The 26,449-nt window shown below is 38.6% G+C and overlaps 2 protein-coding genes across 2 annotated transcripts; one reads left to right on the top strand and one right to left on the bottom strand.

The window, feature by feature from the left end:
* Positions 1–1,231: 1,231 nt before the first annotated feature.
* On the bottom strand, positions 1,232–3,159 carry LOC133997885 (melanocortin-2 receptor accessory protein 2A-like). The gene is made up of 3 exons (XM_062437607.1): positions 3,042–3,159; positions 2,335–2,434; positions 1,232–1,709 (listed from the first exon to the last, which is right to left on the bottom strand). Exons 1-3 carry the CDS (start codon positions 3,157–3,159, stop codon positions 1,232–1,234), a joined length of 696 nt encoding a protein of 231 aa, XP_062293591.1.
* Positions 3,160–16,536: 13,377 nt separating this feature from the next.
* ripply2 (ripply transcriptional repressor 2) lies at positions 16,537–17,098 on the top strand. Its single transcript, XM_062437670.1, has 3 exons — positions 16,537–16,656; positions 16,778–16,848; positions 16,936–17,098. Exons 1-3 carry the CDS (start codon positions 16,537–16,539, stop codon positions 17,096–17,098), a joined length of 354 nt encoding a protein of 117 aa, XP_062293654.1.
* The last annotated feature ends 9,351 nt before the right edge of the window (positions 17,099–26,449 follow it).

The raw sequence follows: 26,449 nt of genomic DNA, 5'->3' as shown, positions 1-26,449 counted from the left end.
CCATTACAATCCTGTGAGTATCCATTTGGAGTTGGGATTTTGGCTATTTGGTGAATGTATGTCCAATAGTCACATTCTATTTGTTGCTCTGCTTTGGTCTCTACCAACTGTTTGGTGCTGGCAGGTAGTGTACAATGACTTTATTGGAGCTCTTTTGCAGAACACAAGGCTGATGAACTGTACCAAAACAGTAAAGTTGGGGGCTGTAAAACAAAAACAATGACATAAATAAAGGACACTCTGTAGATTTTAGAGGAACAGTGGAGTCTGGTGAAAAATTCTCACTTGCTCACTATAAGTAGCAGCTTTCACGTTGCACATCGTCATTTTATCTATTGTAAGATTAAAATAATTATTAGCAAAGCTTTAACTTCTTGTGTGTTGTTATCGTACTGGACAAAACTTGAAAAAAATTGCAATGTGATCCTATTTGATAACCACAGTGTAATGTTAACAAATGCTACACGACAACAATGTTAAGTTGATTTCCAAAACCACTAGGCTTTATTTGGGCAATCAACATTCAGCATTGCATGTAGACAGAATCCTCTTTATTCTGTCTACAGAAGTATAATATCACATTCATCCAAGGTTTCAGGTTAGCTAACCCTCACAAGTACAATGATATGTTTGATTTTGTGCTACACAGTTAAAGTATAATTAGTTTTTTCTCATCAATGGCATAAAAATAATTTATTTCCATGCTATTAATCTTGTTACTGGGCCGACTGGCTTGTGTGTCCTGTTGGAGAAATAATGTCCATTATCTATGACTGCACAAGAAAACAAGACAGCAATAACAGCAGAATGACTTCTACAAAGCATCTCTCCCATGTGACCCCACTGCCCTCTCATTTTTCTCTGTTCCTCTGTGGAAAGCTCATCTCATCCTGGTACAGTGCGGCCAAATCCAATTTGGAGGAAATCGGCACTCGATGTAAAAGGTAGCATTTGAGAAGCAATTTTATATAGAGTAATGTCAGCTTATTACTCTAAGTTGCATTTAATATGGAATAATATCGGCCACCCATTGTGTCTGCTTGCTAGCTGATCTATGCTTGTTTAAAAGGCTTAAAACACTTCAGGTAGAAATTACAGGAAAAAGGTAGGGTATGTGGCAGGTAAGTGTGTTTCCTCTTGCCAGGTCAGAAATGGCCCTGTGAAAGGAATTGCGGATCATAATATTACAATACCAATGTCCATGCCTGTAACCCCCCTTATATTTAGAGCCTTAGTGCAGATCACGGTGAGGATCTTGTGCGTGAGACTGGCGCTCCAGTATGACGGATGGCTCATACAGCAGATCATCTTCTCCCAGTGTGGAACTGTGCTCCAAGTTTACAAAGTTAGGGATGTTGAAGTGGGATAGGAAGTCACACTCTCTGTCTATCTTACTCTCCTCTATTAGTCCCGTGAGAGGCCGGTGTCCCCCGACTTCCTCTTCCATCTCGTCCATCGCTGAGGAGCTCATACTTTCAGGTCTGTTACAGGTCTCCTGCTGAGCTCGAGCTCCAGTGTGCTTCCCAACTCTCTTGTCATCTGGTTTTTGCTTCCCTGGACCCTGATCCTCCTCATTAATATAGAAATGAAAATATGAGCGGGACTCAGCTAGCAATGGACGAGAGAAGGCTTTGTCATTTTCGTCCTGGGGACTGCTGATATTTACCAGACAGCCTGGTCGATGGCGCTTTTCAGCACAGTCAGGGTTTCTATTAAGAAAGACAAAAAGACCTAAAGTGAGACTGCAGCAAGAAAAAGCTTAAAATTAAAAGGGACTTCATGTCATTTTTGTCAATAATTTATCTGTAGCTGAACACTCGAAATTACAGAGATTTCTTGTTTTCATCAGTTTCACTATTTTTGGGTCTGTGTCTGGATAGTAATGGTTAAAATAAAGAAACCTCTTTCTCTAAGAAAAGGAACTGGAAATAGGAAAATAAGGAAATAACCATGATAAAAGAAGAGAAAATTGCTGTTTTATAGCCTGCCAATAAACCCCTTATTTCATCTTGGCTAAACAAGAAGTGATTTCTCTCTGATTTCCAACATTGATATTCATTTGAGCTGGCAATATGCTTTTGGTCATAAGAAGCTCATCTCTAATATAAGCACAATAACATCACATATAGGTAACGGTTTATCCAAATGACAGTGACTCACAACTTAATCTACAGTAAGAATGGCAAAAAGCATCTGTTCTGCCTCCTTATTAAAGTGTGCCCCAGCTGTGAGATGAGAAGAGTAGATCTGAATTGCTTGAGCTCTCCTTGGTGCTAAAATGGTCCCCAGAGGACCAGATGTGTAAGTGAAAAGAAGCTGAAGCCTACTACTCACTCTTGATGTGGCGCTCCGGTCTTTGTGAGCAGCGTGAGAACAAAGAACATGAAAATGACAAACACAGCAAGTCCGACCCAGAAGCCAATTACGATGGAGTCTGCAATTTCAGAGAAAAATCTTGTTTAATGCATTGTTTTAATGATTAAACCGATCCTCTGCTACTTGTGGCTTTCTCTCTGGGGCCCACTCTCTAACAGCTCAATTCCCAATTATACAGTTTAAGCAAGCATTCAGAATTTCTAAAATTTGATTATAGGAGCTACTTGTCTGGTTTGTTTGCTGATGACCTTTTTTGTATCATTAAGTGACACGTCCATTACCACTTGGGGAAGCAGTCAGTAAAGGTGCTGCATAAGAATTACTGATAATTTGTCAATTGAGAAGCAGGTGTCACCCTCCAGCTGAAGCAATAAAGATAAGGCAAGGAGTGAAATGTGCCAGGGGAAATGAATCATTATAATTTGAATGGTGGTAAATTTGAGTGGAGTAATCCTGTTTGCTGACACACAGACATCACATGCACTGGAAGGCACACACACACACACACAGACAGACACACGCACGCACGCACGCACGCGCGCACACACACACACACACACACACACACACACACACACACACACACACACACACACTGCAGAAAGTAAAGGGCTTTAAAAGCATTGAAAGGTTGTTTCAGTAATTTGCAGTTGTGTTGCGCTTACATCTGTGCGCCTTGAGTCCCTCAAAAGACACAGGCTCCTCATCGTCATAATATTCATATTGCCACACGTAGTCACTGCGACGTGTAGTGGTTTGGCTCCGGTTGTGGGAATCGGACATTTCAAAGCGATTTTACGTACTTTGAACAGAAAACAAAACGAAATCAACCCAGCAAGGAAGCGATATAAGTGGTTAATTTCATTATAGCCATAAAGTTTACAAACCGCAGTCTGCAGAGATGTGATCTTCTCTGTGTTGCTGATGATAATTTTACAGCCTGTGAATCTGGGAATTCTGCGAACAACTCCTTGGAGGTTATATCCGTCTTCTGGAATTTAGCAGTGTGTCGAAAAGGAGGCGAAAATCCATCGCTTTAGCGTTACGCATAAACTCCATCCACCTTCGTGTAAGTCCTGCAAGAGAAGCAGCAGCCTTTTGGTGAGCTGCTCAGTGCGCATCACCGATATCCAATCCAACATGCTCTACTGCTCACTAACTCATTTGGATACTGACATTACACTGCAAAAAATGCTCATTTTAACCAATCACCGAATCTGAAGGGGATTATCCTCGTGCATAAAAAGTGTTTCCGCTGAAACCGACACAAACATTCTCAGAACAAGTCTATTTGTAGTGGATTCTCTCTCATTGACTGAATTCGGCTTATTTGTTGATTTGTATATAAAGTATAAGGACTTATGACAACATTTAAAGGATGGTGTATGTGAGAGAGATGCAAACATATTTAAATCTAACAAATGTTTGGCCACAAAATGATTGATTTGGACATGTACGGTGCCCAAAATACATTTTCACATGTAAGAGTTTGCAGAATGAGACAATGAGTGGAGGCTACAAAGATAGACCAACCAATCACACAACCTGAAAATGTCCACTTCTGTCAACACAAAACTGATTCATCAGTAGTCAATGTACAGTCTCACAGACTTCAAGGAACTAATTATTTGACTTTGCTATATTAAGATTATATCTATAGCAACCAGATCTCAAACTATCACCTATAGTCCTTGACTTTGTTTTTTGGTAACCACTCCACCATGAGTTTTGAGTACATCATTGTGAAGTTTATTGGTATAAACTATGTAAATATTGGCATTGAACCCTTAAGGTATGTGGTGGGGAATCATCCCTTAGTGCAAGTGAGTGAATACAGTATCATATGTAGTGCTAATAAACGTAGCCCCAGGCTTGACTGCTCCTCCAACCAACCTCCTTATCAGGGCCACATTATGTAAGACACCTGCTGGATTTGTTCTTTCTCTTGCCACTGCCATGTACTCTGTCCACAGGTATGTAGGCTGATATTTGATTGCTAGAAAGGTGACTAATATTGTTTTAGCTTCCTTACTAGTGCCTCCTGTCAGTCTTCCTGCTCATAGACCTTTCTCTTCCAAAATGTTAAGTAGTGCCTGGACAACTCTGAAGTGATTTACTTGGTTTGAAGGTGGAGGACTATATTAATAAATCTCCTTTGTAGGTCTCTGCCTGCTGCTGTTTTGCCTGTCTTTAAGGGTAGTCATAATTGTGTGCCGCTTTCTGAGCATCATCATGTCGTGTGACTGCACGTTTGGTGAGTATAATGGTAGCACCCTTACACACACCTCTGCATAGCCTACCACCCCATTTACCAATCTCCGCCCACCCAGGTTGGTGATGGTGAAAGATCTTATATTTTTAATGATATTTTACAACTATACATTGTTCCCTTTTAATCACTAACTAAGTCTTCTTTAATGAAAGCACCTTTTATATTGCACCACGTCTCCGTCCTCTCAGTGAATCAGACTGTGTGCCTTGTTTAATTGTGGACTCAAGCTTATTGGTAATTAATACTTTCTCAGTTGTACATATTTCATTAGGGTGTAATTCTCTAGCTGGTGGAGTTGCCCCCCTGTCCTAAATGGTTCTCACAACCCTCTGACACAAATCATGGATAGAAAAAAACCCACTCCACTTGTATGGATTTCCCACAAATTACCCAGTGCCATTACACTAATGACAATAGTCCAGCAACACCATGCATGTTTGAGCACTACTTGTGCCATTGCAATTCTATTACAGCAACTCATTTTGCTGTTTGAGGAATCTGTTGGGGACTGTAATAAAATCAGCCAGTGTATATCTCATAAAATGTTCAAATAACATGCTATGGAAGAACTGAGGCCCAATGGTAACATATCACTTGTTGCATCTCCGGCCAGGAAATGCACATCTACACAGCCTGACCATTTTCCATTTTAGTGGAGCAGGGGATTGTTGAAATGATGTAAACAAAGCAAATATGATAAATGATTTTAAAATTGCACTAAAGACAATTTGAAAATGTGAAGATTGGTGTGCTTGAGGCAGGGAATGCTTGTTCATCTTTTGAATCACCAAATGCTCTGTTCATTCTTAATAAATATTCACACAAGTGCCTTCATTAGTAGTCCTACATTACTTTAATTTTCAGAGTACATCTTAATCAGAGCCACTTAAGGCATCAATTCACTCACTGATGTGCAACCAAGTGGAATTTTACACATTACAATGTTCATGTATTGTAACTTTAAGAAAATTGCATTCACCAGAATGATCCGAAATGTATACAATACATTAAAATCTTATTAGTGTTCTCTGCATACGTGTGATCTCAGGGTAGAATGTATTGTTCTTTAGTGAATGTACTTGTACTATGTTTGTATTCCTGGCCAAAACCCATCACATATGGACGTATCAGCTGCTAGAGGCCTCTTGGCTCACTTTTGGCAGAGCAGGGATTGTTTTTGGCTATCACCTCAGGATGTTGATCAAGCCAGATTTAGCTCCATTTGTGGAGTTTCCTCTTACAAATCAAGGAAGGACTTTCTGTCTGTATGTCCTTCACATAGTTCTTGAACCATTCATCTGATCAACTCCACTCTTGGTACATGTATGGCTGGGAACCCAAGGGAGTGCAGTGTTGAATTTGTTGCAATTCAGGCACATGACACCTTCAATATTAATAAACTTTGAATAAACAATAGAGAATAGAGATGAGTCAGCTGCCTGCTCTGCAGCAGCAGGGTGGGGCTTCTGTGCTCTGCAACTGTGTGAGCAAGCGACGGAGACAGCGCTGGTCAGGAGTGACAGCGGTGGACAGCTTTCTCTGTGAGAGAGAAAGACAGTGAATGACAGAAGAGAAACAATGTTTTCTGATTGTTTCATGGCCGTAATGTTCTTAAGCACAAATAAACAACTATCAAATACCAGTTAATTTACTGTGGAGACAGACGCTGTTAGTTTCTGTTACATTTTACACCTCTGCATTTCTACTTTTCATTCATTCATTCCATCCAACTAATGCAGAAGTAAATACAAAGAACAACAGGACAAATCAATGTTGCTTTTACCTCATGCGTGAATGCTGTGTCTCAAGATAGAGAGAGCAGTGGAGTGAGGAGAGACAGTGGTGGAAAGCTTTCACTGAAACAGAAAGCCAGTGAATGAGATCATTGACTGACCAATCAGTGGTCTGCAGTGTTTTCACGTTACCATTTGGTATCAGCTTAGCTTTAGACATTTTTTTTCCCCAGGGCATGCTCTAAAAAGAGAAAAGTAGACAGAGGGAACAGAGCTTTTGACTCCTAGGCTTCTTCCCACAGGCAGTTTAAAACCAGTATGTCTCATAGAAGCATAAATCTTTTGAGCAAATGTACCCACTCAAATTATCCAAACTGAAGCCACTGAGAATAAATGATTTAAGAGCCTGATATGATTGATCCACTTCATTTTAGGATGAACATTTTTCAAAGCTCTCTGTTGTGAATTTTATTTTTTAATGCAGACCTTATGATACTTGAAATGAGAAAAGATTCACTATTACAGTACTTAACATCTGTGTATAATAGAATGTCAGTTTATTTCATGTTGTTGGTGTATATACTCATTCACACCTCATATTGACAGTAGTTATTTTTATGTGCGTGGAAGCAGCATTACCGGAGGCCAAACAATTGGTTCATCCCGAGCAGGCACATTTTGAACAGGCACTGCACTATGTAAATTATTTCAGCATTTTGTAGCCTACTTTAGAGCCATCTATTGGTAAGATCAAGAAGTGTAACAGACCAAGCCTATTACATGAAATCATTTTTTTGCCATCCAATGTCACCATCACATCAACACACAAAATATTTTCTTTTATAATAAATGCATACAGCAATTTCAGGGAATAGATTATGGAAAAGGCAAATAAACTATGGTAAAGTTATGCTTTGGGTTATACAACTTAATTGTATTGTAACTGAATATACTGAACATTAGCACTGGATGTAAATTGTGACATGCTGAATATAAATCTAAATGTAATTCATATGTATTCTGGTCTGGGCAGATGAACCCCCAACATATCTGAAACACAAATGCAGAATAAATTGGCTGGAAGTAATTTAAAGACAGCAGTAATTTTGACTAGGATCATCTAAAAGTTAGAACTCATGACATTAGAAAGGCAGGCATGAGGTGGTCTTAGCTCAGTAGATAGCTATCACTAATCTAAGACCAGATCTTGTGTATTGCAGTCAGAAACTAGGCTTGTGTATTTTGTAGAGCTGAAAGCATCTTGGGAGGGTGTGGTATAATTAGCCTATTAGGGGATGCTTAGATATTCAGAATTGGCAGCTGAGACAGAGGAATGTGGTAGGGAACCAAAGGTCTACCCAGTGGAGGGTTGGCTTGGATGTCTTTGTTGGAAATTCAGTTTTGTCCCTTTGAAAGGCCCAACTAGTCTGCATTAAAATGTCAAAAATACAGCTCAGTCCCAGCCCCTCCGGACATCCTATGCCCACTACACAGCATCAGAGAAACATTGATTTTTAATGTGAAACCTCTTTAGTCAGTGTTTTTAATCATTGAGTCCATTTCTTTTGTTTTAGACAGGAGTACAACTCTGAACACGGAAGGAATCCTAACCAGGAGAATCTGACTGCAATGTCAGCAACCCCTAGCAGTAGAAAATTACATATTGAGACTTTAACTGAAATGGCTATAAGAGGACAGGGCCTAAACCAGACAGTGAAAAACCTGGCCAACACTGAAGCTAGTTCTAGTGGATTGCTGTGAGTAAGAAGAACAGTGAGTGACTGGGGTAAAGACAGGCATGTTGGCGCCTACCTTTAAGGTAAGGGGCAGAATCTTGAAAAGGCTGGTGATATTATATATTATAGAGACTTGACAGGTTTGTTTGGCATGCTGCCCATGAAGGCAACATGCTGTTTAGCTTGAACTGTTGTTACCTGTTGTTGGCTAGCATGTTGTTTGAAGTTCGGATTGTTGATTTCTAAGGCAAGGTAGCAGAGGAAGATTGGTTTGTTTGGTACATCAGACAGCATGCTGATTAGCTATATATGTTGCTTGCTAACTGCTTGGTTGAACTGTATTCATTCTAATTTGTAACTGCACTGTGTAGTTCCTGTTGTTTATCTCTGAAAAGTGCTTTGTAAACTTATATAATTTAAATGTTATATATATTAAATATATATAGCAAATAAAGCTACTACATACAGTAAAGGATATCATTATTATTATTTTCTTTTTTCTTTGGTAAGACAGGTAAGGGACATGATTCATGAAGTAGTTTCTAAGTTGCCAGCCTATAATATGAGATAAATAGTAATTGTGGCTGGACAACTGAGAAACCAACAGCATTCAAGTTAAACTCCCTATCAAGTCTGACAGGCCAGCCAATGTAGCTTAGCATAAATAAGTAGATATAAGGTATAGGGCTTGATCAGATGAGTATCTGCTCTTTACATAGGCAATGAGGACAGGATTCAAGGACAGTTTAAAGTTACATTAGATCACAGAAGCTTCTGATATGCAGTGCAAGTAAAAAAGTTTGAACACACTTTCCCATTCTGAAAAAGTGTTTCCAAACTTTTCACTGGTTCTGTAACTAGTGACTATTTGTATGAGTGGAGCAAGACAAGCAGAAATGGCAGCTGGACTGCTGAGCAGACCATGACATTCAGGTCAAACTGCCTGTCAAGATAGTGCAGCCTGTGTGTCCAGATGCTGACCAATTATACATATATAACTGCCCTCCTTCAGTGAAGCCTTACTGACGTTAAAAGAAGACAAAACAGACAGTTACACAAATAAAAAGGGCTCTGGGCACCAGGATGAGTGCAACAGGCATTAAAATTACCTGGCACTTCTTGTATAATTAATAGTTGATTAAAGCATTACCAAGACAACACAGGCACCTTCTATATAAACAATACACTTGTGACTCCACAGTAGCTGCAGCCAGCAAACGCATAAATTAAAGCTTAAAGAGAGCGGCACAGTTTTTGCACATGGACAAACACACACACACATCGACGTTGCTATGCAACCCAATGGGTGGATGGACGTACTGTATGTTTAGAGAGAGAGAGAGAGAGTTCCTACAGTTTGAGCTGAGTAAATTCAACTGTGACAAGTTGTAAAATAAAAATAATCTTGGGGAAAAAGATCATTACTTAGAAGTGCACAAAACAGAACACAGACTAACCAGGTTAAATATAATTTGTTATTTCCACCCCCGAATGTAGATATAAAGGCTCTAGCTCTTTGATTGGCTGTGGGTTGAATTTAAAGGCAGTTTTAGGTTACCTTAGATTCGCGGATAGAGAATAATTTCACCTGTCAGAAAGTTCAGTAGATTTATGATGATACAGCCTGATGCCCACTACTGGGTCTAATGATAGGTCAAAACGTAAATTAACATAATGTAACACCTACTCAGGTTCCATAGGACTACTCAGCTTCTGGTACATTTCATTATTATAAAAGATTGTGTCCATACACCATGGGGGCTGTCTCAGTATGACAGTATTACCTCTTGCCTCTCTGCTGCTTTGCTAAAGGAGAGACTTCCTCACATTAAACTATACAGTACTGCAGAAATAGGCTTCAGCTCTACAGAGTATTTCTTTCTTGAGGCTCAGAGTGTCACACAGGAATACAAATCTATTGGATGGTAGATCACACATGTTATAATCCTACTTTCCTGCATTCATTTTACTGAAAGCTGAAAGGGGTGGAAAGGCTACATCAAAGCTTGCCGTCTACAGTAGTTTGTCTCACATTCATCTGCAGATCAATAATGCATATTTCATTGCAAACAGACATTTTCTCAAAGCTGTCCCACTGGCTTTACTTTGGTCTGTTATCCTTTGGGCTGTTGCTTTGTTCTCCTTTAGCCGCAATGGTCATGGTGATATGCTCTGCTGTTTTACGCTGAATATTGCTAGACCTTTGATCTTAAGAAATGTGTCCAATGGAAACTGGCAATTAAATAGTCAAAGCACTTGTCAGTGAGGAGTTAAACCTCTTTTTTATCACCAACACATGTGCCACATGCAATCAGACTAGCAAATGTACAGAAGACCCTATCCTGTGTTATTATTCCTGTGCAAATAGCCTTAAAGTGTGCAATTGAACTGATGACTTTTCCTTAATAGCTGCCAGTCAACACCTACTCTGGTTGGAGAGACAGACATGGAACCAACCATCTTGATTCTTGCTCTGTATGACGAACAGCTGTATGATGGTTGTATGGCAGATGTAAATGAGTACAAAACCTCATAAAAAACGTCATATTGGCGTAGTTCAGCATTAGTAAGCTACATTAGCAGGTAAGCTTTAGTGCAATTAGTACATTAGCATTAGGGTGTTATCACTAGTGTGTTGTTGTTGCCTCTCTCCAGGTGTGTTGTTGTGAGTGAAGGAATTGAAAATATTTTTTCACACTACAATAAAGTTTCTAACTAAATGTTAATAGTAATAGTTTACATTTCATTTAAAAATGTCATGTTTTTTTTTTACTGGGTTAGTGGCTGCATGTTAGGATTTTATGTTCATCTGAGTGTGTGCAGGATTAGGATAAGTCTACATTCACTGTTCTTCTAGTATTTCACTTCAAAATTGGCTGCTACTCTTGTGGAAATAATTTAAATAACGTTCTCAATGGATGGTTTCTGTATAGATTTCTGACATTATGCATTGATGCATTGAATATTTGAACAAGACTATGTTAGTGGTCAGCAGTGCCTATCACTACTATATAATTTTAACCACAACACAGAGTTCAAACTTACTTAAGACAGGAGTCAGACCTCTCTCCAAGGGCCTGCAGACCTCTCATACATAAGAATCACCCTGAATAGTAGGTGCTGAGCTCTCTGACTCACCACTGCAGAATATTGCTCTCCACAAATAAAAGATGAAAAGCAAAGAATTCTAGGGTAAAAGACAGTGAAGGTTGGCACTTTATTCAACTTTACCCAATTAAGCAACACTTTGCTTCACCATTACTCATCAATACGCTGTATGGCCCAGCATGGCTCCACTGTTGCTTCATTTTTAATTTCACTTCTTTCATTTGGCGACTCCGCTCAATAACATTCTCTTCATAAATCTGCTTTATGCTACTATCCCACCCACCCACTCTGACTGTTCTCATTGTGACGGTTTGTGAATTGGGGATAGACACAGATAAGGCCCTAAAATAGATAATATGAAATATTCATAGGTTCTGCATGAGTGCTGTTGCTACGTGCGAGGCATAGTTCTGATGTTGCTGTGATAAATTCTGAGTTCTCTCACTGACAGTGATGGGCATTTGAGCTGCCTTTGTATGTGTCTGATCTCATTCGTGTTTTTCTCCCAAAGCAGGAAAAAAATAATTAATTTGCTCATTCATTGCTTTATAATTCACCCTTATACATTTCTTTGTATGTAGTATCATATTCAACCCCACTTTCGATCTCTGAAGAACACTTTTCTAAGCAACCCATCCTCCTATTCACAATACAACTCCCACATACATCCAGAACACATAAGTGCACCGCTTAAAGACCCACTTTTCATTCAGCAGACACTTTTCTCTGCTACTTTTTGCTTTGCATAATCACACTTTAAAAAGATTTTCAGTGCATCAGCTCTGATGGATGAGCCTGTGCATTTCTGTCTTTGTCAGCATAACCCCAAAACCATCCTGCATATAGAGCAGTCACAAGTTCATTTCATTGCTGAGCAGAAGAAAAGGACATGGCACTGCCATCTTGACCCTGGTTTAAGGATTTATTTTGTTGTTCTCTGGAGTAAAAGGTCAGTGGCTGAAATGAAAATGATGGAAGAAGGAAGAAAAGAAGGCAAAACAAAGGCAGTAGAAATAAATGAGTTATGAAAGAAAGAATACAGGGCATTCTGACTTCAATCATAAATTTAGTAATAAATACCAACTACTGTTCATAAACAATGTTACTATGGCATGTTTTGCTTTACGTTGTATACCCGACTAGAAGCATAACTATACAGAAAAGTCTCCCCAACTCTGTTACCATGACGTAGCCTTTTAGTTTCATATAATTTATTATTTCTTTATGCATCATGGTTGAATTTGCTTTTCTTAGTTTTCCTCATATTTTTCTCTGAACCTTTTCTTTGTTTTCCTCATATTTTTCTCTGAACCTTGCCAGCATCTATTTACAGGACATTTTTACTTCTGCACATGGTTTCCTATCCTCAGTATTTCCATTAAACCGAGATCTAGATCAGTTCAACCTTCAGCATAGCCATTCTCAGAACATCAATCAAAACTCATAGAATCCTATATAAACACACCCAAACACATGCCCGCACACACCGACCATGAAATTTTCTATGTATTGGTTAATTTTAATTAATTATTGCAGCTCCTGGAAGTCGAGGATCTGAATACCAAATAGATTTGATTAAACTGCCACTCGACACCTGATGGATGAATGATGTATTCTTTTGTCTGCAGCTCAGTTATTAACTACCTCCGAGCACTGTGCACTGGTGGTCAATGATCATTTGATATTCTGTAAGGATGACTTGTACATGAAAGGTCCTGTCCAAGGACTGTCCTTTGCAATATTGCTCAGCAATGTAAAAAGGGAACTGGGTATAGGTATCTACATCTCAGTGGAGGCTGAGGTGTCTATGAAATGCAGTCTTACATGAATATACAACTACTGAATCCATTAGAGGACCTCATGATGTTGTTTAGCAAATGAACCTCCCAAAATGGATCACAAAGAAAGGATTGTAAAGATGAGAAACAGATACAATATTGCACTTAAAGCCTTTTCCCTTTTAAAAAAAACAACTAATTAAAGTCCAGCTGGAAGAAGGAAGGTGGTGTTAATGTTAATTAGGTTTTAGGCTGTACTGTCTCCTCTCTTTAGTAAACACACCAGGACTCCCCTCTCCTCCCCCTCTGTTATCACATGGAGGAATGTTTTCCTTGTTAAGCCAGGAGTCACCTTGAGACCCATCATTACCACAACAGTAAGAGCAAAGATCAATACCACTGCATGCTGGAATACATTCAACAAATATTCTTGTGTGACAAGAATTTTTCACTGTGTAATAGGTAGAACTTGTATGAGGTAGTTAATGTATTTTAAAGTACCTATAAAGTGACCTCACATGACTCCCACTTCCTGTAAAATATGAAATGGTGACATCATCCTCCACCAGAGGGTATAAATTAAAATTTCAACCAATAAAACCTTCATGAATCTTTGAATGTCCTATCTCTCACATCTCTCACATATCCCTTAAAATAAAATTACATTGCTCTCCCAAACTGATATATTATTGTTTTACACTTTAAGTTTTTTTAAGTGGTATTTAATGTCATGTCAGTAACCTTCAAACTGTGAAGATAAAGCAAGGTATCCCTGAACCTGCACAGTCCCGATAGGCAAGATGTTCTGAGATGGTGAGATGTTTTGCTTCAAGTAGGAAACAGTCGATTTAAGCACAGAAAACTATTAGAGCTCTTTGTCAGAGTTGTGTGACTATTGTGACTGCTTCCACATTTGCTACATTTTCTTAGATTAGGACATAATGGGGGTTTGTATAGAGTTCTTCATTTGGAACTGCATGAGTTTTTTGGGTCTTATTTAAACTGCTCTGTTTTGAACAAAGGATGGAGTAAAGGCAGCTTTCTTTTAGTTTGATTTTGAAGATCAAGTAGAAAATGTAGGGGGAAAAAATTCCTTAGGGACGTTGTGATTTTTTTTAAACAGCAATCCAGTGTGCACCCACTACACACTGAAGTCCAAGGTAATATCAAGAAAGCCTAAAAATATGGCTAGAGCTTCTCAAAGAAAACGCATAGATGGATTCAAAACAGAGGTACCCAGCATAAAAATAATTGCGGAAACTGCTCATACAAACGCAGGAAGCAGAACCAAGGGGACCATGAAGACAGCCTGACTACTGTAAATGTTTCATGCTACATATGATGCTTTACTTTTTGGTGATGACTGAACACATTTGAAAATGTAATTTACTCTGTTGGTCTCAAAGGATGAGACTTTAGTGAATAAGCTTCTATAAAAAGATGTTATTTGTGATTTATATAAAAAGATTTTTTTTGTGGGAAGTGTTGAGAGTCTTTGTAATAGAGAAGTGCAAATGACTGGGGCAGGAAATAGGAACTATGACTTATGAATATAATGGATAATGGCTTTTTCCTGGATTTAACAGCCAGAGTTCTCTTCATTGTGAGTGTCCTTAATACTTTGTCCACTCGTGTGTGTGTGTGTGTGTGTGTGTGTGTGTGTGTGTGTGTGTGTGTGTGTGTGTGTGTGTGTGTGTGTGTGTGTGTGTGTGTGTGTGTGTGTGGCTGTTTTTTTCTGTGGTACTGAGTAGGCAGTTTGAATTTTGCTTCGTTCATAGCTGACAGCCGCTTCACATGCACTATTGCTGCTTCTTTTGTATACATTTTTTAATACAGTCCTCCTCTGACATATACTTTGCAATGTTCTGTTGTTTTTCAAGAGCCATGGTTACAGCATTCACTAAGTACTGAGGAAAAACATCAAAACATAAAAACCCCTTTAATTTCCTGACCTGCCCATTTTGTGAACATCAAAGCAAAGATCATGTTTGTATGTACTATATGTGTTTCAACAGTAAAGAAAATGCACTGTGTCCCTATATTTTTCCATTATAGTGCAAAGTAAAGCAAATGACACAAAATCACAAAAGAGCCAGCAGCAGAGCATGGCGTGTCCAATTAGCTCCAGACCAGAGAGAGAAAGAGAGAGTGGTCTATGTGGACCTTATTAGTGCCAAGCTCTGACTGCTTGTTCCCTGGAAAAAAAATGTTGTGGTGTGCAAGGAGCTACTGAGCACAGAAATTGAATGCTGGTCATGCATGGTCCACCTTTGAAACACAGACACCCCTCGCCAGCGGACTACTACACTTTTAACAAGTGATACTTGCAAATGTGGCACCCATTAGCTCTAATTGAAGTCACATGGAAACACACACACGTTTACCTAAGTCACATTTGGGGTATTTTCATAGATTTACATTCATTTGGAGACTTACCCTAACCCTAACCACTATTTGCCCAAATGGTGACATGGCTTTTGTCCCTTATTGCATAAGCGGCCCCCCAGTGAACTGGTCTTATGCCTGGTTTGTGTCCCAGATGGTGATTTACACACTTACACACATACAGCCAGAGCCACCAGTCGGTGATGTGCATTACATTATGTCCAGACGAATCAATTAAACTTGTTGTCAGGCGATACACTGTTCACATTATCATTTTATCCCAGCATGCAGCCCCACACTGCCCCCAGCTGGTGTACTGGGAGGAAATTTGAATTTTAAGCGTAAATAACTGAATGGTACTAATCAGTTCAGAGTACAGAAGGTATTTATCAGAAAGTTGCATGAAATAGTATTTGTTTAATTGTATTATTTGCATTGTAATTTAATTTTGGATAGTGATGCATTCAAACTCTGCATCTGCTGAGGTGTAGATTTTCGCTCCCCTCCTGGTTTTGTATACACAAGGCTGACGCGTGTCAACTACCCCCACACAGCACGAGCCTTATTCCATCACCACCACAGCAGGGACTGACAGTAGGGCACGTGTGTCTTCACACCTCATACCCAAATGGTTAAACAGATAGAGGTACTGAAAGGTTAAGGGGATGAAGAGTTCAGCAAGTTTTTTCAGCAAGAATTTAACAGTCCAAACCGAGCTATTACTCAATTTTAGAATTAAACATGAACCCAATTTAAACCAGGTGACTATATTTGCATTTTAGACTACAATTGATTGTACATCATCTGCCACAGACCATTTGATACGGGTTACAAACAGTGGAAGCAGAGAGCAGGCACGCCTAATCAAAATCTAATCATAAAGTTTCAAAATTATTCTCAAATAAGACCCAATCTTCTAGTGGATACGTATTTTGATTCTACCTTTAAAGTAAGAAAGAAACTGACCATATGGTCGGAGTTTGCTCAAGTGTGACTTCGCACCTCAACACTGTGGCGCATGGAAACACTTGGGTACGCGTGAAAGCGCAATTTGGCACCGACTGCGGGGCTCTGATAAATAGGAGCTTCCTGAGTTCAGTGGCACATCCTCAGAGGACTGTTAGCAGGACTGATCACTACAAGGAGCCATGGAGACTTTGCCTACCGCCAGTGGATTAAATGCTGTTTTAAATCAAGACAACTCTACCCAGCAGTCCAGTATGTGGAGACCGTGGACTGGAAATGAGGGCAACACCGCCAACCACATGGTGGGTTTAAACAACTGAAATTCATTGTTGTAAACTACCTATATTCAAACTGCATCGCAATGCAACACGCATTGTTCAATGGATAAAAAGCTTAACAAGATCTCTTTGTTTTAACTTTTAGGCTCACTCCATGCATGGAGACCTTTCAGACGCAAAGCACCCTAAAGCTCCTCAGTTCATTCATCCAGTGAAGTAAGTATACTTGTGTTAATTAAATCATCATTATGTGTATGTACTTTGTTTCTCTGTATCTTAACAATGTGTTTCTCTTTTTTAAAGGCTGTTTTGGCCAAAATCGAAATGTTTCGATTATCTGTACCGGGACGCAGAAATGCTCCTGCGCAACTATCCGGTCCAAGCGACCATCTGTACGTATGAAGACTCCAGCAGCGATGAAGACAGCGAGGATGAAGAGGAAGAGGTGGAGAAGGAGCTGAACTAAACGTCGCTCACTGGAGACTTTGAAAACAAACTGCATAATGTGATAATATATATTTATCTTTATTTATTTCTGTAAATAATTGTAAAAAGACCGTTTTTCATTCTTATACCAACCAAGAATGTAAATCCTTAAATTATTCCTCTAACATTTCTACCTCTTTTGTATTTTGCTGAGCATTGCAATAAAATGCGTTACATGAATGTTGTTGTCTGGGGCTCATTTGTGTATTCAAGTTAAGTTTTGTGTCTGTGGTTTGATCTTGAAGGCGGGAATTAAATGAATCATTAGAAGAAGAACAACGTTTCTGAGCGATTGGAAAGACATTTCTTCACTGTGAATATCAAAGTCGGTGTGTAAAGACATCAGACATCGGGTTTACTTTGTGTCTAGAAGAAGGCTGACTATTTTTCTTGCTTTCTGTTATTGAAGCATCTCATACAAGACATTCCTTTCATAATTTATTCTTAGGGTTAACAGACCCCCTATGAGAACATTGAGCTTAAAAGTGGGCTTACTTAGCTTACTTAATTAGAAGTTGTGCTAGTGGTGTTTTTTTCTCTCTTACACTGTCAGTGTAGCTGACAGCCTGCCTGAGGCTGCAGCTTTTTTTTCCCATGGATAAGTGCAAGGTGGTAAACGCACCATTTCCTGCGCAGTGTCGCCTGAAGTGCGGAAACTGCGTGACATGTGGAAGGTGTCAGCAGTGTCAGGACAGCACATAAAGGACTGGACTGAGATAGTTAAGGAGGGGTGATGGCTGTATTTGACATCCAATGGAATCACTGGACAAAAATCACCATATTTAATGTGGTTGAACACTTGAAATAACTTGAAAGACTCTCCTTATATAGCTTTTTATAGGTTTTTGGACTTGACAGAGATATACATGTGACTTATTAAAGACTAAGTAAACATTTTGTCACCCCACCTTCCACAGATCTCACCAGATCTCACCAGAATACAACAAAAACACACCAGTGCAAACAGACTGAGAACCAGAGCATGGTGTCAAAGCAATACTTTAATGCAATGCTGCAGTATGATGTAAGGAGTTATTCATGTAGGCATGATAACATAGAAATGAAGTAGTTTTAATGTGTTGCAGATTTAAAGTGAATGAATATTAAAAATACAAATATTTGTCTATGATCTGTTTTGAAATAAGTTTCTTCAAGGGTAATTTTCAAACACCGGGTAGATGAAGATTAAATTGTTTTTTCTTGCTTTCATCGTTCCTCCATCAAAAGATCCCTTTCTAACATACTAGACTAATCCACTGTCCTGCTTCTGTGGAAAATATTTATCTAAAAAGCTTTTCTGAAGCTAATATGAGGCTTCAGATGTCAAATGAGTCAAATCGAGAGGATATCTTTCAGAATTACAGCCTTTACCTCTTTTTTTAGTCACAATTTCTTCAGCTCAACAAGGAAACACAGATTGGGGAATTCTGTTCTAAAAAGAGTAACTTTTGAAAATATCCACTGGACCAGTGGAAACAGCCTTTAACATCCTTCAGATAATCTGATAAAATGCATTTTTGCACAAAATGAGGACTGTGGATTCTTTCCCCCTTCACTTATATTAGAAGCGGATCAGGAAGGGATCTTCTAGGTTAGTGTGAGCAAGAGGAATGATTACAGTAAGACTAACCCTTTTTAATCTTCATATGGGCACCTGACTTTTGTTTTAAGACAGACAGATCGCAGGTGAGCATGATCCTAAAGTTTCTGTTTAGCATATTGTTTGAATCTGATCTAACATACATTAGTGCACGGCTGCTAGAACATCAAAACCTGTATAGGCTGCATACATAGAACTGCAACTGGATATACAGTAACAAGACATGTAATCTAATATGCAGTCTGTGCTCAATAAAAAATTATAATAATGCTGTGCAGACTTTTTTTTAATGGAAAAAGAAATCCAGAAAAAGAAATCCATATATTGTTTAAACACCCATATTTTTCAGGACTGACTTACTGTAATGACTTGAACTCTTCAACTTTCCCCGGTGCCAGGATTTCAAGCCTTTCCGTGGGAACCCTTGGGATCATCTTTACGTGTTTTGGAAGGTGCCAAGTTTACACACCTTGATGGGAGACACAGTGGCCCCTGAATGCACCACGGGCAGTGCACTGGCCACTGAACTAGTGACCTCAACACTGGGAAGACTGTATTCTATTTACAAGACAAACTGTTTTAATAACTTGACAGACTGATTTTATTTTTCACACAGACATTGATATGAAGTTTTCAGGAGTAGCAATGCTCCTAGATTTAGAATCTAGACTGTTGACGTGGCAAACAACAAACAGATTGAATGTTTTCTGGATCAAGTGATTATGGTTATTAAACTTCAAAGTTAGATTTACTGGCCATAATGCAGGGTTTTTATTAGATGTGGTGATGAAATGATGAAGCTATGATAACCTCTTCAACCCCTGGCTGGCTGGGACTTTCCCAGGATTGGGTGTCAGAGCTGATGGTATTAGTAGTGTCACTTACTTGGGTGTGAAATTTGCTCACCTCCAGGGTTAAATATAAAACCAGGCACTGATGCCCTGTCTGATGAACTTATAACCTTTGCTGTACATAGTTTTAGGATCAGATAAAGCAGATATTCTGTCAGGGTTTATGTATTTTGTATATATTTTGTTAAATGGTGGTAGACGTTACAGATGCAGAGGCTTTCAATGGAAAGATTGTTGGTTTAAATTCTGGACTAACAGCAAACAAAGCTGAAGAAAAAGCTGTTATGAGTCAAAATACTGTCTGTGTGGGGCAGTTTCTTTGCTTTGAATGTGTATGTGAATGAGTGTAAGCAAAGTATTTTCAGGCAAATACATGCAATAAATGAATAATAAGTTACATTTTTGATTTGGACCAGTGCACACTATCCTATCCGTGCATGACATTGTGAACTTTTGTGAACTACTCACGGTTTGAAAGTTTCAGGCACACGCTGCCCATTTTCCCAGGAGCTGGTGTGAATTTGGGTGTGAGGAGGACACACCTAAAGGAATGGACAGTGTTTAGTCTCATGTTTGACCTCTGTGGTCACATGTGTCACAACTGCCATGCACTTTACCTCCAAACAATCTCACACCAGCCTCTAATAATAAGTTAGTAGTCTGTTTGTATTGTGATTATAAAATGGATGATGATCGATAGGCAGCTACATTTTTCAGCATAGGACACAAACATGATAATATCCATTAGAACACTGCTGTTGTGTGAGCAATTGTCTAAAATTAACTCATGTATGTTATGATTTTTAAAAATTGAATTGAATTTTCACATTTGGTGTTTCTAATTTTGTACAAACGTGTGTGTACATTTGGAGACTGAGACTGTCGGCATGCCCCTGTGAACTTTGACTGAGCTAGTGGTGTGATCACAGACACCAAATGAGGTGACGAAGTGTGACTCAGCTGAGCTGAGGCTGAAGCTAAAGGGCCGGCTTCCCACAGTCACACCTCCCTGCCTGTCAGTGTGAACAGAGGGCTTGTTGTCAAACTTGCACTGAGTCAGAATAGTTCTGACAGTGGATCATTTACTCTTAGCTTGCTACTCAATGACACGTTTTAAAATGTAGTTCTACTGCAACCCAAAGGGGGGCACTGTGTTTGTTATTGTACAAGTCTGTGCTCAAGAAATACTGTGCATGTGTATGGGAATTGCTGCATTAGAAAATGATCATAAGAACATTCATAACTGCTGTATTTGATTCTTAATATTTATTCATTATTTAAAGGAGGAGTAAGCCTGATATATCAATGTGTGTTATGTTAGAGCGATACAGAATATTAAAGATAGTTTTAGGTAGTGTGTCTTGGTATAGATGTGCCCGCATTGGTGTGTTTGTAATGTGTAGACAGATGTCACCTATTGTAACCATTACTAACTCAATACCCAGCTTATTTTGCACTCTGTTCTATTCTTGACATGAATTCTTATCACTACTTCCCTGCATGGACAATTCTTACACACACAGGGTCCATACAATGCACCTTATTGTACAATCAGACTGTACCATCACAAATGATGTTTACATGTTACTGAGATGTAGCTCTTTTCCCCCTTTGTATATAATTTTGTGTTTTTATCCTTGTTTGGTCTCTCTTGCCCTCAGTCTTCTTATTCATTGCTGATACAGTAATGTGTGGTGCTGCAGTTTAATTTTCAAAGTTTTTGTATTTCATCCTCAACTCTGTTTAGTTGTCTATGGCAGCAGGAAGTGAGCGCTAAGTAAGAATTTCATTGTACAGTGCAGCTGGCTGCTCTCTGTTCTTTGGTGTTAGAGCTTCCTCCTGGTAAAACTGTGGCTTCATGGAGATGAAAAGCACAACTTAAATATTTTCTCTTTTTCCTCTACACACTGAAAAGCTGGAGAATACTGATGAGGCTCAGGAACATTCATCCTCTGTCTGGTTGACATTATTTAGAGCAGTACAGCACAATGAGGGTTTTTCACCAACAGGTGGGGCAAGATAGCTAAAAGTGGAGGTTCAGCTGGCTTTGGTGACTGTGATGTAACTTTGAGCTGCTTCCACCTGGGGGCTGTGTTGCACTTACATACATATCCCACAGTATCCAGTCATTTTAAGTTATAGGATGTAGAAAATTCAAACTGCATCTATAGAAAAGATCTGAGGTTTTCAGGAAGTTCTGCGTTTGACTTCTGTTTTTCCTTTTTTCTTTTTTTTAAAAAACAAATACAAACATTTTGGAAGTGCACAAAACGTCTTTATTTTATGTTGCAAAGTTGACAAGTGTGAAAAATAAAAAAGGCAATCTTTACTATATTTTTCATTACACAGCGGTAATAAGGTAATACAATCCATAATTTTAAAAAGCAATGACTTTCAGATAAATGAAATTGTGCATATAAGGAAGTGTATCCCTCATCAGAGTTGTATTTTGTCATTGGGATACACTGAATGAAAATAGCATATTTAATACTGCTCAGACTAAATATTTTCCTTACAGCAATAAGTTTCAATATCAACTGCTTTCAAAATTTCACTTTTTAGTTCACAAAGACCGATAACAGGTCTCAACTGAATCACATTGGGCTTTTATTTAAATTTTGGATTGCTTTGTGGTCCGAAAATAAATACATAAAAAATACTAACACATGAATTAAATGAAAATAAACAAATAGATGATAATTAAAAGAATAATGGAAACATGAAAAGTTGAAAATAATAATTTTAGATTTACTTCATGATTCCCCACACCCTACTTTTTATTTCCAAAATGTTTAACTTATAAAACAAAGCATATATTATATTTATTTATATTTAATTATATTGCTTCTTTATATATATATGTATATATTATGTACTTTAATTGCTAACTTTTACTTATTTTATTGCAATTAATTTATTAAGTGCAGCTCCCAGACCAATGAAAAACATATTAAAACAACTTTGTAAATGCATGAAGTGAACAAACCCTGTCATAGCACTGTATACATTCAGTGCTTGTTTTCCATGCAGTAAAATACTGTGATGCAAACAACACATTGGTTTAATTAAGCAGCAGTAATAATAGTTGCTGTAATAAAACCGATGATGTGGAGCATAAATGTGTTGATGGAGTGAGCCCCTTCACATGTATTTCTCTGCTGCTGGTTCCTCTCTGCACATAAACATTCTGGCTCATGCTGCTGTCTAAGAGATATATCTGTTGTGCTTTTCTACACCTTGTTATCTTACCCTCCACTTAAATAGTTAGTTTGGTCTCCTCTCTCTGAGATGTGTGCAGTGGAGATAATTACAATTTCAGCAACGTTTGCCAGGTGATTACCTCATAATCCCCTATTTCATTTGATAAGTCACGCATTGATTTAACTCAGAGTTGGACCTAATGGAGTATCTTTTCCACCGCCACAGTGATTTGTATGTTGGGGCGAAAGGACAACGGTGGATTGGAGGCAGAAAAACAGCCGCTCGCCATTCCTATTCACTCAGTCACCGATTAAAGATGAGCAACGAGAAAGGCAGGTTTAATCACAGCAGCCTGAATGCAAACAGTAAATCATTGCTGATACAGTAACGTGTGGTGCTGGTTAGAATGGTCCCTCTCACATAAAGGCATCCTGTTACTTTTTTATATTCTCTCCTCTTGCAGGCAGGGGAGGGAAGGGATGGAGTGATGAAAACGGTGGTTGAAAGATAAGAAGACCGAGGAGAAGAGAGACCTGCTTGGTATTCACCTGTCTCTCTGGATCAATAAAGGTAATTTGGGCTGATTCCTCCCCGTAGGCCTCTTAGCAGACAGAAGGGGAGAGGGGTCAGCCACTGCTGAGCTACGGGGAGCTGGAATAACTTAGAAACACACTCTGCAAATTACTGCCCCTGTTTGAGAATCTCTCATTCAGCTATTCTTACTGCCTTGACAAGAGCTACAAAATAATGCAGAGTCCTCACACAAACGTGAGGTAGGAAAGGGTACACTGCCTTGTAGATTTGAACATTTATATCAGTCTGTGTAGAAGACATCAGTAGTTTTATAGATGTTGAAATGGTGGCTGTTTTGTAACTTCATGGCAAACCTGCAACTCTCCCAGAAATAAAAAAGCAGAAAACTAACCCAACCTTCACCTTTATCCTAACCTTAACCCTTACCTGAAAAAAAGAAAGTTTTGTCATGACTATCGGTTTTCACATTGCAGACTTTGTGAAAGCTGCGATGGTTTCCAAACAGTTCAAAGAGGGGTTATGATATCCATGAAAAAGACGGTTTCGGAGGTGGGAGCTGGGTGTTCAGATTCACAGGTCAGGTCCCATAAATTACCATGGAAACAGGGGTATCAGGTTGAATGAAAAAGCAACCAGTCCATACACGCACACATACACATTCAACAACCCTGAATGGAAGATCAAGGCGTAAAGTCAGTGATTTTACTTTTTCATTATTGTGTTTTAGGATTTGCCCAAATCTCTTTTGTTCCCCTTCACTGGTGTTATATTCACTGTAAACCTTTCTCTGATTGTAATTTTTCCCTGCCTTTTTTTTCTTTTTCGCCCACATTCCTTATTACAATGTCAGCCTTTTAGTCTCTTGGGGCTGCAGCAGGTCTCATCAGTTGGTTATAAGCATGGAGGATGCCGTCCGTCATGTGGGGTCACCAGTCTGAGAGGAATGCTCCATGTCAGGCATGTCAGGGGTGGGAGGGATATCCCAAGGGAAACGAAAACCACAAGGAATGAACCCCTCCAATGGTCAGTGGCTGTTGCATGTCCTACTTATGTTGTGTTTTTCATCAAAGTACACAGGTGTGCACCGCACCTGCACATACATATTTTCCTTGTTTGTCTTCTAACTTATATTCTCGTGCATGCATACTTTTGCAACTTCGTATTTTAGTGCTCACATATTACCAAAAACACTTCTATGCTTATACATGCTCTCTCCCTTTCTCTACACAGCCCCTTATAAGAAATTGCAATGAGTGCAAAAGGTTTCCATTGTATGTTGGTTGCTGAAGTACAGAGTTAGTTCTGATACAGACATGAGTTTTCATGCACTTCATTAAGAAGAAGAATGAGAGTCCACATATGTTTCCTATGTTTTGGTCCCCCCCCAAAAAAGTAAGAGCAAAGAAAAGAAAAGTAGTCAGACAGTTTGGAAAACTTCTCTGCAGGGATGTTGTGTGATTTGTGTGATTATCTGATTGACACTGGGTGGATATTTGGGTTGTAGCATAATAGAATGGGGGAGTTGGTTGTGTGAGTTGTATATCTGATGAAACACTGAGTTAATTGTTTGAATTATGAAGAAGGGGTAGGGCCATGTAAGTCCTACTCCTTCATAGACATGAAATATTAATTTATGTTGTTTATGAGAATTTGTTTATTGAGAGTTTGCAGTATTTGTTGTTGTTGTTGTTTTTTTGTTGTTTTTCTTTTTACATATTATTTGTTACATGTTCAAAATAAATAGATGTACTGAGTTGGTTTGACCTATAATGGGAGGCAGTAGACATAAGGGTCATGGAGGAAACCAAAAAGCTAATGATACACATTGACATTCATGAAACTTTTCCCTTGTTACATTTTAAACTTGGTTAATTGAGTTTAAAGTTTATGACTAATTAAAGATTCCAAAAGATTTCACAAAAGAAAAAAGAAATTGATTAAAGAGGCTTTTGTTTGGAGCCAACATTGATATTGGTTACAATCTGAAAAGCACATATATATGATATTTGTGTGTGTGCGTGTTTTTAGGTAATATGAGCCAGTTTCCATGTCCCCCCCCCCCCCATCATAAAATGGGGCTTCAAATTCACAAAGTGGTTATCAGTAGTGTCAGAAATATCTCTTCAACATTATGAAGCATGCAGTTATTTATAAATTAAATGTACCGTGACTACTTACAACATATTTTAGGAAAAAGCCACTATAACAAAACTGCACTAAAGGATATAACTAATGAAAGTGCTTTTACATACATGTCTCTGACTAAAGCATAAGTATGCAATAAGAATCTTGCTAAAGCATCAAGTGTCTTGCAGAAATTTGATTAATAGTCTACTTTTGCTGTCCACATCCTATCATCTAACTTCAATTATCTTTCAACATCATTAATTGTTTCTTGAGGAAGCACATATTGATAGTCCAACATGTGCGGAACTGTTTGAGGCTGACTTAGCTGACAAGTCATTTCCATTCTAGTACCCTGACCTAATCACCATATCTTATTATCATTCACATGAAAACACTAATTACAAAGGCAGGGTGAACCTGATTTATGCTAATGGAAACGTGAATATGCGACGGATGCATTAATCTAGAGTATAGGACCCTGTGCTGGTGTTAACTGTGATTAGCATTTGATTACCATAGCATGGGTTATATCTACTGGAAGCTCTGCTTCTGATGGGCTTGTGAAAATCTCTCCACTCTGGCAGGGAATGAGACTGTGACTCCTCGCTGCATGAGGAAATATTGTTAATAATACAAAATGAACAATTTTGATTGTTTTCCTATAAACAAAATAATAAGCATCAGTTTTTAACACTTTCTGATACTGAATGGGTGTTGAAGCTAAAACATAGGGACATTAGAGCTTCATTTGTCATAAGTAGTTCAGAGTATTAGAATAGACAGGGCAAGAGTTAGAGAGTAAAAAAAAAGAAAATGTTAAAGGGCTTGTCACAGTCCCTTCTAAAGTAGCTGTAATTAAACCTCTTATTAAAAAGCCTATTCTTAATCCAGGTGTTTTAGCCAACTATAAACCTATCTAACCTTCCCTTTCTCTCTAAGATCCCTGAGAAAGCAGGCACTAATCAGTTGTGTGACTTTCTACATAACAATAGTTTATTTGAAGATTTTCAGTAAGGAT

The sequence above is a fragment of the Scomber scombrus genome, chromosome 17, assembly GCF_963691925.1.
Source record: "Scomber scombrus chromosome 17, fScoSco1.1, whole genome shotgun sequence".
NCBI classification, from domain to species: domain Eukaryota; kingdom Metazoa; phylum Chordata; class Actinopteri; order Scombriformes; family Scombridae; genus Scomber; species Scomber scombrus.
Note: the sequence above shows the minus strand (reverse complement) of the source record. Positions and strands in the feature narration are given on the sequence as shown.

What these genes read in the sequence shown, in the direction of transcription:
- ripply2 (XM_062437670.1), top strand. Translation starts at nt 16,537, where the DNA reads ATGGAGACTTTGCCTACCGCCAGTGGATTAAATGCTGTTTTAAATCAA. An exon ending in GCAACACCGCCAACCACATG is followed by an intron (nt 16,657 to 16,777) that starts GTGGGTTTAAAC and finishes TTTAACTTTTAG; the next exon opens with GCTCACTCCATGCATGGAGA. An exon ending in CAGTTCATTCATCCAGTGAA is followed by an intron (nt 16,849 to 16,935) that starts GTAAGTATACTT and finishes TCTTTTTTAAAG; the next exon opens with GCTGTTTTGGCCAAAATCGA.
- LOC133997885 (XM_062437607.1), bottom strand. Translation starts at nt 3,159, where the DNA reads ATGTCCGATTCCCACAACCGGAGCCAAACCACTACACGTCGCAGTGAC. An exon ending in GGGACTCAAGGCGCACAGAT is followed by an intron (nt 2,435 to 3,041) that starts GTAAGCGCAACA and finishes CTGAAATTGCAG; the next exon opens with ACTCCATCGTAATTGGCTTC. An exon ending in ACCGGAGCGCCACATCAAGA is followed by an intron (nt 1,710 to 2,334) that starts GTGAGTAGTAGG and finishes CTTTCTTAATAG; the next exon opens with AAACCCTGACTGTGCTGAAA.